At 39.0% G+C, this 17416-nt stretch overlaps 1 protein-coding gene across 1 annotated transcript in view; it reads left to right on the forward strand.

Moving 5' to 3' along the window:
- Positions 1-2409: 2409 nt before the first annotated feature.
- The window catches only part of VPS50 (VPS50 subunit of EARP/GARPII complex), a 79165-nt gene continuing 64158 nt past the window's right edge, over positions 2410-17416 (forward strand). The window contains exons 1-5 of the mRNA XM_053946873.1: positions 2410-2511; positions 4786-4854; positions 12018-12140; positions 12729-12800; positions 16079-16132. Coding sequence (XP_053802848.1) covers positions 2479-2511; positions 4786-4854; positions 12018-12140; positions 12729-12800; positions 16079-16132 — 351 coding nt within the window. The 5' untranslated portion in view covers positions 2410-2478. The remainder of the gene's footprint in view (positions 2512-4785; positions 4855-12017; positions 12141-12728; positions 12801-16078; positions 16133-17416) is intronic.

The following is a 17416-nucleotide window of genomic DNA, read 5'->3' on the forward strand; positions in this document are numbered from 1 at the left end:
GAGTGGAGCACCTGTTAGATGAGGACCCATCTTCATTGCCTCTGACTTTATCATAACCCTTCCCCAGCAGTCACAGCAAATATGACACAGAATGTAATAAATGGGGCACACAATACAAAGTACATTTAATTAATAGAAGTAAGTAAACGCACCAAGTGAACAGGTTATACAGTTATTAACTTCCTTTAGTTACAGATTCATAAAAAATACTGTGATGCTACATGCTTATTTCAAACTAAAATTAGTATTCAGAATATTTTTTCCAAACTTTTCTAATCACAGCCTCTCATTTTCTGTTACAAAACACACCATTAAACAGCTGATAAAGAGCCTTACTAATTTTTTTCTTAGCACTTTCAAGCCTGTACCTTTTCTGTATTTTTTTCCTTAACATAACTCAGCAAATAATTAATTCCCTTTCTCTAAACAACATGTGATGTCAAGTGCCTATGAGACATCTTTGAAATGAAAATCCTATGGCTAGAGTGGACAGTTTACTACAGTTGTTAACTGCTGATTATTGTTTCTTCTCCATTAACTTACATCAGTTTAAATTAATATTAATGTAGGGTTTGGATTTTGTCCAAAGCTGTCACCCACCATACAAATCAGCAGCAAACTGGACAAACCCTCCCAGAGCTGTGCAGTAACAGTTTGCAACAGCAAATATTAGCAGTGACAGAGATGGTTTATCCATACAAAACCACACAACATTTTTCATTAAACAACACTTAGGCAGACTATTATGGATTAACAAACATTAGGCTAGACTGTATTCCATTTTGTGCAACTGGTAGGAAGGAATTGCCTCCCCCTCACTGAGTGCTAGGAGCAAGGTGCAGCAAGGTGCTAAACCCCCATCAGAAAGGATGAGCACCCAATTTTTACCTTAGTTAAAGAGAGGTGAAAACACCCAGATGCTTCTAGGGCCAATATAAGACACATAAGGGTTATTCCAGGTTAATAAAGCAGAAGTACAGTGATCCCACCAGATATAATATCACCACCTGACATATGTCAGGAGATGAAGAGGGTATTTCACATATTCCCAAAAGCTTTCTGGCTCCATTGTCCTGCCCACCTGAATGTTGTTGTTTGGAAGCTGCTTAATCCACCTACCTGTAGGCTTGATATATCAAATTGCAACCTTTCATAAAACATTACAAATTATTATCTACTTGATTTCACCATGTAACAAAATATTTGTCATAGATTCTAACTGAAATAATGGGACTTTTAGCATTGGAATAAAACTTGTGTTTCATTTATTTATTTATGGGGCACTTTAAATGTCCCCTATGGGCAAAGAAAATAATAATAAAAAAGGAACAGATAAGCACAGTTATGTTTACAGTTATGTTTTTTAGTTGTGTCCGGTAACTTCCAGCATTTGAATATATTCTTGATGTTATTAATATACTACAAGTTTTAAATGAACCCACACAAATGTCATGCATGTGAAAAATGAATTTTTTCAGTAGACTTGTAGTTGTTAAATGGCACTTCGACTTAATACAAATCGAACCTCCCTCCTTTTGAATAGAAGCAACTACATTAAAGCATCACTATTTGCAGCACCAACGTTCTGCAAATTTTCGTTACTTTATTAAGCAGTAACTTGTTATGTGCTAAACTTGTTAGAGGTTTTCCACAAAACAATTACACGGTATTCCCAATGGTAGCCAGAAGTAATGCGCTCCTGCCAAAGAAAGCAGGGAGGGACCATGGCTCCTGACCCTCCCTTTGTCAGCGAGCCGTTTCAAAGACACCTGCTCTTACCTGCCCTACCCTGCATCAACACAGCAGCAGCTGGGGCGCTGAGTAACAGCAGGATCAGGAAACACGCGGAGCTGACCTACGTGCCCTCCAGAAAGAAAAAAACCCCTTTTCTACAGGCACAACCATGCCACAGTGGATGTGCCGGTAGTCTCACCGTCGAATGCTGTCTCCACTTAACCAAAGACTGTAGGATAAATTCTTTCTTTTCTCGTGCTGACATAAATTAGATTTAAAAAGCTATCTGATGAGTTTTGGTGTGTGTGTGGTTTTTTTTTAAGTTGCCAGCCATACAACTAAATAAGAGTGACACAAGCCTATTTTGCCGACGCAAAACTACATCTGTCACCCGCGAACAGGTCAGACGCGCTCTCTGCGAAACGCCCGAAAGAATTCGAGACAACCAGGAAATTCTCTTCATTTACACGTACGCTCCAGCTTGCCTCGTTTTATCTTCTGAGCTAAGCACGCCCAAATCCGCACAAGCGAACCTCCATACTCAAACACCCCACCCACTCCCACAGCTCCAGGGCCCGCCCTGCCGGCCGCGCTGCCGGGACTTGTAGTCGGGCTGGCCGGCCGGGAACTACGGCTCCCAGGGAGCCGCGGGCGGGCGCGGTCAGGTGGCGCCCAACATGGCTCCGCCGTGCCCCGGCACCTTGCGCGACCGCTGAGCGCAGTCGGGGCGGCGGCGGGGCCATCATGCAGAAGATCAAGTCGCTGATGACCCGCCAGGTGAGCGGCTTTTCTCGCGGGGGCGGCGGGGTACCGCGACGGCCGTGCCGGGCTCTCCTCGGGGCCGCCGTGCCCGGGCACTCCGGAGAGCCGCTGGTGCGCGGGCATCGCCCTCCGTCCTGCCGGGGAGGGAAGGCTTGGGGCGTGCGAGCTCCTGCTGCACACGCATCCGCCTTGTTTCTCTCTTCCGAGAAATGGAAGCGTGTGCAGGTGCCAGCGCGTAGCTCATGTCACAACAGAGAAATGGTTGTTGAAGACGACAGGGCGGGCCCGTGTCAGTTTGCTTTTTTGACATATAATTTCAAAATTATCTAGGCTATGGTTCTGTAACATAGCTTTGTCTGGCAGCAAATGCTTTTGGTCCAAAGGGAGGCGAGGCTAAGAAGGTGCCAGGGACATATTTGGGTGGGCACATAGTGAGTGTGTGCCGCAGCACTCGGTGTGTGTCTGTCAGCTCGCTGCTGTCTGCCACTTGTACCGGTTGTCTCCAGGATTATGTAGATCTAAGCCTACGTTTGGACCAATATTTCTAAGATTGAGAGTCATTTTAAGGAAGTGTGTCAGCAGAACATTCCAGTTATTCACATATAAAAGAAGCCTGATTATTTGTGTCTAATTGGAAAACTTAAAAAAATGACCTATGTCGCCCACATCAGATACTCTATATAGTTATAGAAAATAATGGGAAAGTCAGAAGTTTTTTTTTCCTCTAAAACTATGCCCTCAGAGATGTGATCCTTATGCAGGAGGTAGGGCTTAAAAATGAACACTTGTGTGAAAGCGGAACCAAATCTGTTCCGCTTCAGTAGAGGGTTACATGATTTGTTTTGAGCTTGACTAGGCGGAGTGCTGGGAAACCTGCCCAGTGTGGAGATGATGTTTTCTGCAAATGATAACAACTTAGGCAATTTTCAGTCATTTGGAAGGATTAGGTTCCATTTACCATTTGATAAATGGAACCTTTTATTTTTTCTGGAGGTAAGTCACTAGAACTGCATATTTTTGAGAGGACTTGGGAAAATTTTGTGTGAAGTATGAGAGACTGCATCAGTTGCTTAGCTTTTTTCTTACTTTGAACTTCTGATGCGTAGAGGTGAGTCATCTTTGATGGTGGCAACTGCAGAGGGAGGATGTTTTGAAGTGATGTGTAACAAAATCTGAGAATCAAAATCAAAATGGAGAGGTTTTGCATCTTGAGAGGATGAAACAGTTGTAAAATGTAGTCGTTGGCACTGAAATGATGTACAACACTTCATCAGTTTCAAAGAATAAATACAAACTTTCTCACCATAAACTAACATAGTACTTGCACAGGTCCTTTTAGAAATGTGGGTACCAAGGACCAGAAAGGGGCTTGGAAAAAATACTGTTAACATCGATCACAAGAGCAGGAGGAAAGTCTGCCTGAAACTTGTGACTCACAGTAACACACTGAAGTCTCAAGAGAAGCTGGAGTTAGAACCATATCTGAAACCTGAATGTGTAGATGAATTTCTGCCTAGGGAGCTGGCAGAAAAGACACTAAGCAGCCTGTTCTGTGGTATTGCTGCTTGAAATGGTGAGATGCTGTTTCAGGTTGTCAGGAGAAGTTGTGGATGCCCCATCCCTGGAAGTGTTCAAGGCCAGGTTGGATGGGGCCCAAGCAACCTGATCTAGTTGAAGGTGTCCCCTGCCCATGGCAGGGTTGGAGCTGCATGATCTTTAGATTCCTTCTAACCCAAACCTTTCTATGAAAACTGTGAATATGTTTGATATTCAACAAACATACAAGCTATTTATGTGGCTATATGTGTTATAAGGAGTAATAATTATATAAAGCAGCTAGTGTGGATTATGCAAACTTTTCAGTTCAGTTACACATAGGGAAAGCCAGTCCTAGTAGTGGAATATCTTAAGTAGAAAAATATGCCATCAAGCAGAAATAATCTTGCAATAGAGTAGCTGGCACCTAAGTTGAATTAAGGTCTTTGATTCCATTAAATCGTTAAGTTAGTGGAACAAAGTATGCTATTTTTATTTATATTCTAAATAAATGAACTGTACTGAAAAGCTACATATTGCAGCATAAAACTGGAAATGCTTAGATGTTTGTAGAGCATAATTTATATACCAGTGGTCTTGCTTAAATGTTTCTAGAATAATGTCTTAGCCTTCCAGCTACATGCCAGAGTATTCATTAAGGGACCTGTAGATACCTATTCAAGATCAGGTAAGACTTGATTGTAAGATACTTAAAGGAATCAAACTTAACTGATTATTAAAATTATTTTAAAGGGTCTAAGAAGTCCTCAGGAGAGTGTTAATGACCTCAGTCCTATTGAAAACTTTCGGATTCCTACTAAGGTATGATACAACATCCCTCCCCTCCCACTCCCTTTGTTTTTAGTTTTTCATTTTATAGTTAAATGACACTTAGATGTGTCTTCTTTTCTTCCTTAACACCAGGTTTACTGTTGTTCTTTTTTCAGTTTTATTTCTTGCTGAAAGTCTTTTAGAGTGTTTTAATGAAAGAATTAAGAGCTGTGAGACAAATCAGTTCACCAAGTCCAAATGAATTTGCATGAAAATTTTTTCTTGAAACTTTTCAGTTGTCACTGGATGCTGATCTTAATATTATTTAGGTTTCTTGCTGGAATGAATTAAAAAAAAAAAGAAGAAAAAAGAAAAATGCCTTTTTGAGTTTTACTTTGGAAAGTAGATGCTGTGTGGATGGCCTGTATAGTTCTAGTCTTAACACTTAGTTTCTTCATGGTTTTGGTGCTGTAAGTATATTTTGTAATTTCATAGTTTTAATCTTCAGCATATATAATTAACTTCATGTTCTACTTTAAAAGTTAGATCTTTATAATAGCAATAGTCTTTGGTATTTTTTTGGATCTCACTATTTAAATGAAGCCAGCTCACTGTTATCTCACAAGTCATGCTGTGTAATCTGTGTGTGAGGGAACAATTGTCACAATAATTGGCTGTTCCTTGCTCGCTATTGATCTGAGGGGAGGATTCACAAGACTTCTGTGGTTGTTGTCTATTATTTTCTATGACTTTGGTCTTTGCCTTTAACCAATAAGATACTTAAATTACTGACTTGAATTTAGATGGCTTATTTTACAACAGTTAAAAAATCAAACTGAAAGACCCCTTGTGTTTCTTTGTGTCTCCCTTACTGTGTAAGATGTTGCTTGTGCTGAGGCAGATCAGAAAATTATCATTGCTGTGTATTTCAAAAATCAAGTAAGAGTCTCTGAATTGGTACATTTACTTTATACTTTATTAAACAGTGGCCAATATATTGGTATCAAAGACCAAAAGTATTCAGCTGCAGCAATGTTGAAAAACTTGTCACATCTCCATCGCTTAAATTTCACAATTGCAGATTCCTGCCACTCCCTGAGCAACCAGTTTTTTGCCAGGTTGGCTCTCCAGGTAAAAGTAGATGTAGGGTATCTTGGCTGGATTTCCATTCTGTAATGGTTTGATGTTACATGTCTGATAAGTCTACACTGTGTAGCAATAGCTGTTTTTATTTAACTCTTGAATCATTAAAGTCTTAAGCTGTTTTGATGACAGAATGGTTATGATGCTGCACTTCCATCATCACGCTTCCATATTCAAATTGATATCTCCAGACTGATTTAGGGCAAATGTTACTGAAAACTTCAAAAGCTGCATTAAAGCTATACAGAAGTATACAGAATGAAAGGCTGCAGGGTCAGCATTAATTAGGGCCAGTGTGAATTACTGGTAAAAGGACAAGCCATTGGTTAGACAACCCTAGGTACAAACATGTGTTTTTTGAGATGAGGGACTACCACAGTAGTTTGGAGTTCAAATGGGAAATAATGAAAGACAGGAAGACGAATATGCTGACATTCCATCCCCTGAGGGCAAAAACAGCAAAATTCTTTTGGATCTTGATATCTGAAAGTTGTTGATTTGCTGACTGTGGCCAGCATGATGAAGTGATGACTGTACTCCTCAATTTTTTATTTTCAGGCAATGAAATTGTTAGGCATTTGGACATTTTAGTAAGAACCTGAGTTTATTCACTCATTAACGGGTACTCCAATAAGTTCTGCAACTAGTTTGAAAAGGTTCAATTTCTTACCATATGAAGGCTAATCACCTGCAAACTTGCTTAACTTTGTTAATACAGACTCATGCAGCCACTTCACTCGCATAGGGAAGTTTCTCAGTAGGAAGTAAGTGTATAATAGTTTGAGTCTGATAAAGTCTTATAAAGAAGAACAGCCAAATCTGAGCCACAAGGCTGGATATAACAGGTTGCCCAGAGAAGTTGTGGATGCCCCATCCCTGGCAGTGTTCAAGGCCAGCTTGGATGGAGCTCTGAGCAAACTGGTCTAGTGAAAGGTGTCCATGACAGGAGAGTTGGAACTAGGTAATCTTCAAGATCCCTTCCATCATTCTCTGATGATTCTTTGATGATTCTATGATATCTAGAAGCGAAAGTTGTCTGTAGAAGGACATAATATCTATTTTGACTGAGATACCTTACTTCTTTGGTATACCCTGATTACCCAGGGAAATTAATTCTTTTTGTTATTGTTGTTTCCCAAGCTGATAACAGTTTTGTTAGCAGATTCTGTCACAAAAGGCTGAGAAATATATTTTGCATGCTTGAATTCAAGCGTGTGGGATTAATGGCAAATTGACTTTGAATTAGGTTATGTTTATTTTGATGATAATCAGCTCATATGCAATATACAAATAGTATTTGACTTTGTGGCTTATCATGGTAAATAACACTGAGATTAAAAAAAAAAAATTTTTTCCTATAGATATAGGAATGTGGGTTTCTTATTTCCCAAGCAGTAACTGAGTGCTTTTCAGGAGTGCATTAAGTAGTAGTGTGGCTAACCTATGTTCTGTGAATAGGCTTTGCTGTTCTCTCCATCAGGAGAGTTGTTTTCAAAGTATAATGTTTGTTTTGGTAGAGTGAGAGCTTTTTAGTAGGTATTCTCTACACATATTGAACAAGGGAAGATCAAAAGGAGGTTCTGAGGATTTTCTATGAAAGACAGGGAATACCACAAACTTCTCTGTGGTACTGCCTTCCCTAGCTGGGAAAGAGGGAGGGAGGGGCAGGGAGGAAAAGCAAAGTAAGTTTATAGATATGGTTATACATTGTATTTTATGATATTATAGACATTAATTTTTATATAAAACACATAGAGAAATACTAGATTGTTATATATATATAGTAATACATGTGTATTGTTATATTAAATACATACTGTTATAGTATAATATAATATAATATGTATACATTAGATTAGATATTAGATAAAGATTCTTCACTCAAGGATGGTTGAGCACTGGAACAGCTCTCTAGAGAAGTGGTCACAGCACCAAGCCTGACAGAGTTCAAGAAGCATTTGGACATTGTTCTCAGGCACATAGTGTGATTTTTGGGGATGGTCCTGTGCAGGGCCAGGAGTTGGACTTGATGATCTTTGTGGGTCCCTTCAAACTCAGTGTATTCTGTGATTATAAGACAAATATAATCTCTAAATATATCTTTGTATATAGACAGAATTCAAAGATTGTTTGCATGTATGTATACAGATACATATATAAATGCATTAATACTTTTATTTCACAGTGGTGCAGTGTTGCAGTATAGCTGCTGATTGAATCTGTTAAGCATGGCCCTTATCCTGGTATTTAGGATTGGATTTTAGCACAGGTGTTATCCATGTTCAGAATGGAGGGATATAAATCAGCAGCATATTCATTGGTGTGTTTTTTGGCTCATGACAGAAAGGAAGGCTGTGTCCAAATTAGTATAGTGCAGACTTGGCCCCTGGTAATCTCCAGATAAAAGTGCATAGGCTGTTGCTGGACTTCAGCTTGTAATTAGATTAGAAACAGTTTAGATTTTTTTTTCTCTGAGTGGTATCAGTTAACTTTTTTCAATGTCTTCACTTCCCAGTCTTTTAGGTGATAGTGACTGGAGTGCAGAAAGTGTTTGCTTCTATTCCTTACAAGTAATGCTTCATTCAACAGAGCAATATTGGTTTTGCTGCTACAGGCAACATAGCATACAAGGAGAGTGGGAGTGTGATGCACTGGGAAATAGCTGGGTAGACATCTAAAACTTGCTGAACTGCATTTCAGATGAGTCTGCAATGAGATGACTCTTCTGAAATACATTTCAAGGAATTGCCACAGGCTTCTAGACTGTAAACTCCTATTTCCATTGAACAGAAAGACAAAATGATGTGAGATGTGTGTGGATGCAAGCACTTTTGTTTAGCAATGGCTTCTTCGAGCACACAGAGCTGTCAGACTTCTTTTTCCTTCTTTCTTTTCCTTCCCAGATTCTGTCTTTCACTGATCTATTCAGGTGGCATAATGAGAGAGGCCTGCACTAGTGTTAACCTGACAGGATAAATTGTTTTTCCATGAAAGTATGATCCTGAAGTACTGGGGTAAAAAAAAGGTGCAATTGGCACCACAAGTGAGGCCTCTTATGAATAAAACTTTGGGAAAATGAGTAGCCTGTGAAACAGTATCTTACCAGGCTGTGTACTGCTGAATGCATGTGTTAACCTGGACAGGTGGATTGAAGTGAAGATTGTGGGGTCCACCTTGCCAATATGCTGCTCTTCCTGACCTCTTGTGTATCTAATTAATTCTGTTTAGCAATGGCAAAGTTCTCTGCAAGGGTATTATCATGAACTTCCCTCTGTTGCAATTTTTGGTAGGTGTTTCTGTTCAGAATAGCACTCGGAATTGCTGAATTAGCGTAAAATGTAAAATTATAAATGTGTTTTAATGCTGACTTTTTTACTTTTTAAGGAAGATACTTATATGGCAATAGATAGACAAGTTTTGGGGTGGAAAATACCTTGAGGGATTTAATAGAGCTTCTCTTTTTCCTTTTACTGAGTGTGCGAGTACCAAGTCCACAGAGCTAGACCGTCCCTTTGCCAAGACCCCTGAAACTACAGGCTTATTTCTACATAGTAAAATTGTTTTTGTGTATCTGATTGAAAGGATGAGGAAAATGGAATATCAGCAAATAAACTTTAGTCGGGACTTTGCCTCCTTTAGTGGTGAGTGAATAAATTTGCCTTCACTATGTTGGTTATTTCAAAGTACTGGAGCGTGATGTGCTGAAAGCTGCAGGTTATCATGGCAGAAGGTCTGGTGTCAGATAATGTAATTTATGGGAGAGCTAAAGTTTATCCTGGAGAGTTATAACTAGATTGCTTTTCTAGAAAAAAATGAACAAGGTAAAGAAAAACCTTGTCATTTAATAAATATTTCCCTGAGTAGTGTTTTGGCAAGAAACACACTGATGAGTGATCTTTCTGAGACAGAATAAAATGGTTTCTTAGCAATTTTCCTAGGCACTGCAACATCAAATCCAGATTATGTGTCCATAATGGCTTTCTTAATGCATCTTTAGCAGATTTAAATCACCACTGACCTATGGTATTGAGATATTTTTTTCACCAACATGACAAGGTATCAGTAGTCCAGAATTTCAAATGATCCTAAGCATTTCTTCTTTGGTTAGTTTTTAATCTTTTTTTCTTTTAGGAAACAGCCATGCAGGAACTTGAGGCAAATATTGGATGATAAATTCAGTTAATCCATTTGCAGTGGTTCAGTGGACCCGGTTGCATGTCTTGGATAATTTTCAATTTTAGTTTCATATTGCTGAAACTCAATGTACTGTAGGACGTGAAACTGATTTACAGTGGGGTGTACATTGTAAAGCTACCATTGCAATATACAGCGATATAATTGTATTATTTCCTTGTTTCTCTCGGTCTGTCTGCGCCGTCCATGTCCTTTCTCTGGTTGGGCGTGGGCTGCTCAGTTCACCTGCGCTGGTGGCAGTGACTGCATCAGGCGTTTCAGGAGGAGATCGGAGGCGCCTGGGGCCTGACGGGCGGGAGAAGGTGGCTGCTCGAGGGCTTTTCTCTGGTTCCGCGCTGTCTCCTCGATGGTTTAGTCCCATTCCCCGCTGCCCCATCACGGCTCGGAGCCTCCCGGCTGCGGCCTGGCCCGCGGCCCAGCGGGGGCGCCCGAGCACCGCCGGCGGCCGCGCCTGGGGCCTTCCCTCGGCCTCGCGTGTGGCCGCTCGGAGACGCGAGATACGCTTGAAACGCGTTTTTCCTCTGTATTGGAGTCGTTGCTTTTTATTTCCCCACCGTCCCACCTTTTTCTTCTTTTCTTTTCCTTCCCCCCCCCCCCCCCCCCCCCCCCAATCTTTTTTTTTTTCTTGTGAGAAGTATTTCAGAGGAGCAGCGGCTCCTCTGATGCTCTTCCAAACTGCCCACTTGTGACCCTTTGGCTGCCTCTTACTGCGTAGAGAAACAGCACCTTGCTGTGTATTGCAAGGGTCACCTTGCCTCGGAACGTCTGCACATTGACCTTATCTCAGGTGATGTGCAAAAGAAGGAATTTAGTGGTTGTTCAGTCATTTAATATAAATTCGGATACCTCTAGCTGGTAAAATAAACCTTTGAGCTCTTTGTGATGAAAATACCAGCTGGAGTAACTCAGCACTGTTGGGAGGCTCACGGTCATTACGGGACTCTTCAGTCTGCTGCATTGCTTTACCAGAGTTTAATTTCATTATCAAGCAATTTGATCCATTTTATCTTTACTTTTGATGAAAGAATATTCTAGCACTTCTCCCTTTGGAGTCCCTGATAAAGGATTTTTTATTGTTTTTCAGTGAACGATGTCCAGTTGAGGGCCAGTATTAGTTGCAATGTCCAGTGCAGCAGAGGAAGAGGAGGTTCAGGCTCAGTCCTTGGTTTGCTTCAACCACTGGAAGCATCTGGGTTGTTGGGGAGACCTTCCAGAGGAGATCATGACAGCAAGGAGGGGGATGCTTATCTCTGGAATATTAGCTTTCAGAAAGCTGACAGCACATCTCTGCTTAGACCACTGTGCTCAAATCTGAGAGCTGTTAATCTTGTGCAAAGAAGACTGATCTGTTCAAGGTTTACCTGTAGAAATCAAGTGTTTAATGGCAAGACTTTTATTACACTGAATGTGAGGGCTGAACTGAAAAGTTATGCATTTGTAATGACACTATCTACCTGTCATTTACAAAGAGGGTTCTTCTGTTTTAAAAAATGCAGGTTTTATTTGGTTTTTTAATGCAATTTTTTTTTCCTCCTTCTGGAGAAGTACTCTGCCAGTTTATTTTTAGTTTATTACTAGTCTGCCAGTTTATTTAGAAATTCTAAAGGTAAGGAGGAAGAAACTGGACTCAATATGCAGTCGGTGCCATAAATCGAGGAAGTGTTTAAGTGGGCTGCAACATTGATGTCTACACTATGTTTTTTGAAAAGTTTTAAATGTCTTGCTCTCCCTAGTGGGAATACTGTACTTTCTATATTTTGCCATTGCTTCTTGTGCTAATGTTGGAAGTGGCTTTTGAAAGATGTTAGTTTTGTTAAAACGTCATTCTTCCTACGATGTGTTCTTACATTATGGAAATTCTTTTTTGTTTCATGCAGGAGGAGCTCAGAGAACTACATGAAGAACCAACTGATCCTCAGGCACAACAAGAAATAATTAACAGCATTGAAGAAGTTTATTTTTCCAATGACTCCTTTGATATTGTGAAGTATGAGTTAGAGGTAAGCTGTCATCTTAAAAGAAAAAACGGTAACATAACAAGAAATGCAGACCAAAAGTATGCCTGTTTCAATGAGCTATTTTTTGTTTCTTAGATCTTGTATTAATATAACACTGTATTCCCCTATGTCATCTTGCAGTTGTGTGCAGCCTCTAGCATAGAATATTTGTGCATATATATGTAGTATATAGTCTCTTCTTTTAATGTGGTGGAATGTGCTAATAGGCATTTTGTAATTTAAACTGTATTGAAAAAGTCAAGATAGATGAGGAACCAAATCTGTTCTATATTTTGTGTATTTTTTTAGCAAACTGACAGAGACAATTTCTGTGATAGGCTGGTTGTGTGTATACATATATTACTTTGAGGTAATTATAATATTACATGAGGCAATTATGATCATATGTTGTATATCTTAACACGAATTGATTTCAGTATCCATCATTTGAAAAAAATGGATTAATTCTGCAAATTAGATTACAGAAGCCATAAGAATGTTTCTTTAATGAAACTGATTGCCTAGCTAATACTATGTGTGATTTAACAACATATAATTTCTCACTGATTTTAATTTATTATTTAAATGCAGAGGCTTCCTCCAGTACTTAGTCTTCAAGAACTAGAAGAGTACAGAGACAAACTAAAACAACAGCAAGCTGCTGTAAGTAATGTTTTTTCCTCTGTACCCTTACACAATTTGTTGTCTTGTCTATAAGTCTAGCAAGAAGTGTAACTGAAAAAGATTTGATTTCTTAACACATTAGATACTAAGTATTTTTTAATATCATGTTGTGTGCCTTTATAGTGGAAAATCATCACTAAATCATATAATCATATGAAATCATGGAAGTAAATCTTAGTGTTAAGTATTGTAACAAAGACCAAATGTGCTAACTATTTCTTTAGAAACTTAACTTTTTGAATGTTTATCTTGTAATGTTCAACACAGTGCTGACTAGTGGAGTAGTATCTTTTTGAGGGATTTCTGGCAATGTAAGACTTAAAATGTTTTAAAAACTCTCTCTTTGAAGATGCTATTATCTCTTACTTTTCATTTGCCAATATGTTAATTGTTCACAAGGGTTTTAAGTGAACACTGATACAGAGTTATTATGTAATAAACCAAATGAAATGCAATGAGTAGTAAGTACGAGGAATGAGGAGAAATTGGAGTTGCAGTGTTTGAAAGGTGCTTGTTATGTTGCAGACTCTTAAATTTTCTATTCATGTATTAATTGTTGTTCTATTACTCTTTTGAGATTAATAACATGGTATGGGAAACTAATCTGTTGACTATGGCATTTAGAGAATATCTACAAGTAAAATAGAAGTAATAATCATAATTCATGTCTTCAAATAAATGAAATGTATAGGAGAATCTTGCATTGTTAACAATATATAAAGTAAGTTCCTTCTGCCTTAAACTGCTTTCCCCATAATATACCTATGAAGTTTTGTGAAAGATTAGTGAGAAGTTGAGGAAATGAATATTCCATGTTTCTCACCAAGATTTTTAAGGAAAGAAGTTGGAAGTGAGTGAGAGGTAGTAATTTTTTTTTGTGTGTGTTTGTGTGGTGGTGGTGTTTTTTTTTAATTTTAAGAAACCATCTAGTAGTGACCTTGTTTTGCCAGGAAGTGCTCTCAAGACTGAGACAACTTCAGTGAGATATGCTGCACAGCACAATTGTATGGAAGATGCCAAAAGCAGTGTGACAGTTTGGAAATAAATGAAGTAACTGAGGATAGTATTGCTCATCTGAAAAAGTATCTGAGAGAATAGCTTGGAACCTCAGAAGGAAAAGTAGTATCACTAAGTACTGGGAAAGAAAAAAAGTATCTGTGGCAGGTGCTTCTCAGTGTTGAGGTCATTATTAGACAAGGGTAACTGAGGACTTGGAAAACAAAAAGAGTGTAAAAACTGAAAAGAAACCTATCTTTTATTCATGTGTACTGCTTGAATGTTGCTTAACAGTACTAGAGCATTGAATAACTAGCAGGTATATCCATGTCCTAATGTGTTTTACAGGTACAGGACTAGAATGAAGAATATGTTGAAAAAACAAGGTGAAAATTTCACAGTGCATAGACTGTGGAGTGAATAAAATTTCTTAAAGAGCCCCAGGGTCATGTAGGCTTGTGTAGCATTTGGCTTGATAATATCCCATCTGACCCCACCTTACTCTGGAGTGGTTCTTCTGCTGTCCTACAGAGGAAAGATTTATTAGTTATGGAACAACTAAAAGGTTAAGAACAACTGAACAGTTTTAAAATTGCTCTGTGGTTCTGGCCTGCTTTTGATATGGAAGGAGGAAAGCATAGCTGGGTATATTGCCCTTGTCCACATTGCCCCCTGATGACATTGGAATACTTCAAAGACCATTTATGCGCAAGTGCTCTTCCAGAGGATGGGAATTGAGCTGGTGGAGCCAATATAAGATTGTTACAGGAATGCTGATTGAAGAGCTCAAATTTGTGCTATGTTTGCCTAAGCAGTCAAGTTTACAAAAAACTTCTTTGTTTCTCTTTGCCAGTCGTGCATTGTGGGGTGGCAGTCATAGCCAGTTTTATTTTATTTTCATTTCTAGGAGTATTGTTCCCCCAAAAGAATATAGAGCAATACCAATAATTTTTTTGTTATGTTTGAAACAATTTCTTAAATATTTTTAGTCCCTGATGAAAACCGAAACTAAATACACTATAAGTGCTCAATCTGGCATTTATAAGACTGTTACTGTTGGATTTCTTTTTAAGCTTCTGTGTTTGTGGACAAGAGATTGATTAAGGTAGCAATGCTCACTTTTTAAATTCAATACAGACAGCAGCTCTCAGGAGCATTTTATTTAGAATTATACTCAGAGCAATGGAGAAAATTTTAAAATATGCATATTCTGTGTTCTAAAGAAAGGGTATAATATGTAGAGGATGCATATTCATTTAGACATAGTTTTACTTTAATGCAGTATCAGTCTCAAAGGTAGATGTCCTTATGTTAAATGTGTTGTGGTTTAACTCTAGATGGCAATAAAGTATCACACAGTCTCTCATTCACTTCTCCACCAGTGGGGTGGGGGGGAGAATGGGAGGAGTAACAGTGAAAAAGCTCATGGGTTGAGATAAAGGCAGATAATGAAGAACAAATAGCTAAAAAGTAGGTAAAGCAAAAGCAAGTGAAGTGAAACAGGGAATGAATTCACTGCTTTTCATGGGCAGGCAGCTGTTCAGCCTTCACCAGGAGAGCAGGGCTCTATCATGTGTACCATTTATTTGTGAAGACAAATGCCATCATTCTGAGCATCCTTTCCTTCTTTCTTTTCCCCAAACTGTATATGCAGATCATGACACTGTACATTTAGGATATCCTATGGGTCAGTTGGGGTCAGCTGTCTCAGCTATGTCCCCTCTCAAAGGTTTATGCACCCCTAGCCCACTTGCTGGTGAGGTGGTTCAAGGAGTAGAAACGGCCTTGATCCTCTGCAGGCACTGCTCAACTGAAACTCCTCTGTGTTATCAAAACTGGTTTCAGCCCAGGTGCTTTGGAGAAAATTGAATACCCCAGCCCAAGCCAGCACACCATGCTATATCATTGACTGAAATTTGTACTCTAGCAATAGCATGAGCAAAATGTAAACACTTGCAGTACCCCAAATTATTTCTATTTGCTTTTGTAGCACGTTCCTTAACAGAGAGTTAAGTGAGTAGTCTAAAAATGCCCACTAATTGCTAGATGGACTTGTGAACATTTCTCTTATCTTGGTTCTAAGGAAAGCTGATCATAACTTTTACAGTTTTTTTTTATATGTTGTTGTGGAATATTTATGAATAAATTTGAAAAATGCAGAACTTAATGGTAGAGAATCATAAGCTTGTAGAACATTATTATGGGCATGGCCTACTTAATTGAGATTACTGTGTATCACATGGAGTGTTCTTCTTTTTAAGGTATCTAAGAAAGTTGCAGATTTAATCCTTGAAAAACAGCCTGCATATGTTGAGGTAAGACAACTAACACTTTTCAAGAATAAACTGCTCAATTTTGTGCTGTTATAATGCTGGAGTTGTGTTGTTATAGTGATTTGTAGTAAGGGTACTAGTGCCTGGTTGGAACCAGCTCTTTTTGTATGCTAAAGCTCTGTCTCTATAGTGAAAACCAATGGTGTATTGAGTTGAAAGTCATTAAGATGATAAAGGTTTTGGCATACTGTTTTTTTACAAGGCTTTCTGAAGAATTCAGAATTCGTGAATTCACAGGCTTGGCTAATACCTGTAATGGATTTGGAACAGGAGCTGCTTTAGTGCCCCTGTTTAGGAGTGGTGTGACAACTTATTCCATAAGAGAAAGCAGTAGTGATCTTTCTTAAGATCACTTAACTGCCACTAATCTCAGGCAGTTGTGAGAATCACAGTCACAGAATATATCGTGTTGGAAGCGGCCCACTAGGATCATCAAGTCTAACTCCTGCACAGAACCATCCCCAAAAGTCACACCATGTGCTCGGGAGTAATGTCCAAACAATTCTGCAAAGTGAAAATGGTGATTGTTATTAAGTTAGTCAGAGAATGATCCTGTGGTGAATATTTCTGTTTGTGTACAGTGCCTTACATCACTATTGTTGTACTGGTGATTATGGCAATTCTTTGGGCAAGAAGCTGGAGAGAGCGTGAAAGAACAGAGATGGCTTCCTGGCTATTAACCTGTGGTAGATGTCATGGAGCTGCAATCATTTTCCTCTTACCCAGAGGACACAACATCCTTTTTGTTCTCTTGTTCTTATGGCCAGTGCATCCAGCTGTAGTGAGGTTGCCATCTGTGTTCTGGCATCATTGCCTGGTGAAAGGAGTGCTGATGTTTAAAGAACAATGGAAGACAGAGAAGTGACCATTGCTTGTGTCATCTTCTGCAATATAAGATGAAAGAAAAAGGCTGTAACAGTAAAGTTGTTTCAGTTTTAGTTGAAGGGGTGATGAGGTGGGAGGCTATTGCAGAAGGAGGCTGGTAAGTGCTAATGTACAGTAAGTGCTACTGGCTGAGTCTTCACAAGATAGTGTGAAGACAAGGGGGAGAAAAGGTAATTGCGTGGTATAAAAACATTCTGGTATTATTTCGCTATTATGAGGGTTTGAAATTGATAGTTTTGAGTGAGTGCTGCTTTTCCTGAATCCAGCAGCTTCACTTTGAAAACCTCTCACTGCATAATGGAACTTCAGCAAATATTCTTGCATTTTGCTGTGTAATGCTGATGTTCTTATTGCAGACATCTTAGTGAGGTGAACCTGTTT

This window comes from Vidua chalybeata, chromosome 1 (genome assembly GCF_026979565.1).
Source record: "Vidua chalybeata isolate OUT-0048 chromosome 1, bVidCha1 merged haplotype, whole genome shotgun sequence".
NCBI classification, from domain to species: domain Eukaryota; kingdom Metazoa; phylum Chordata; class Aves; order Passeriformes; family Viduidae; genus Vidua; species Vidua chalybeata.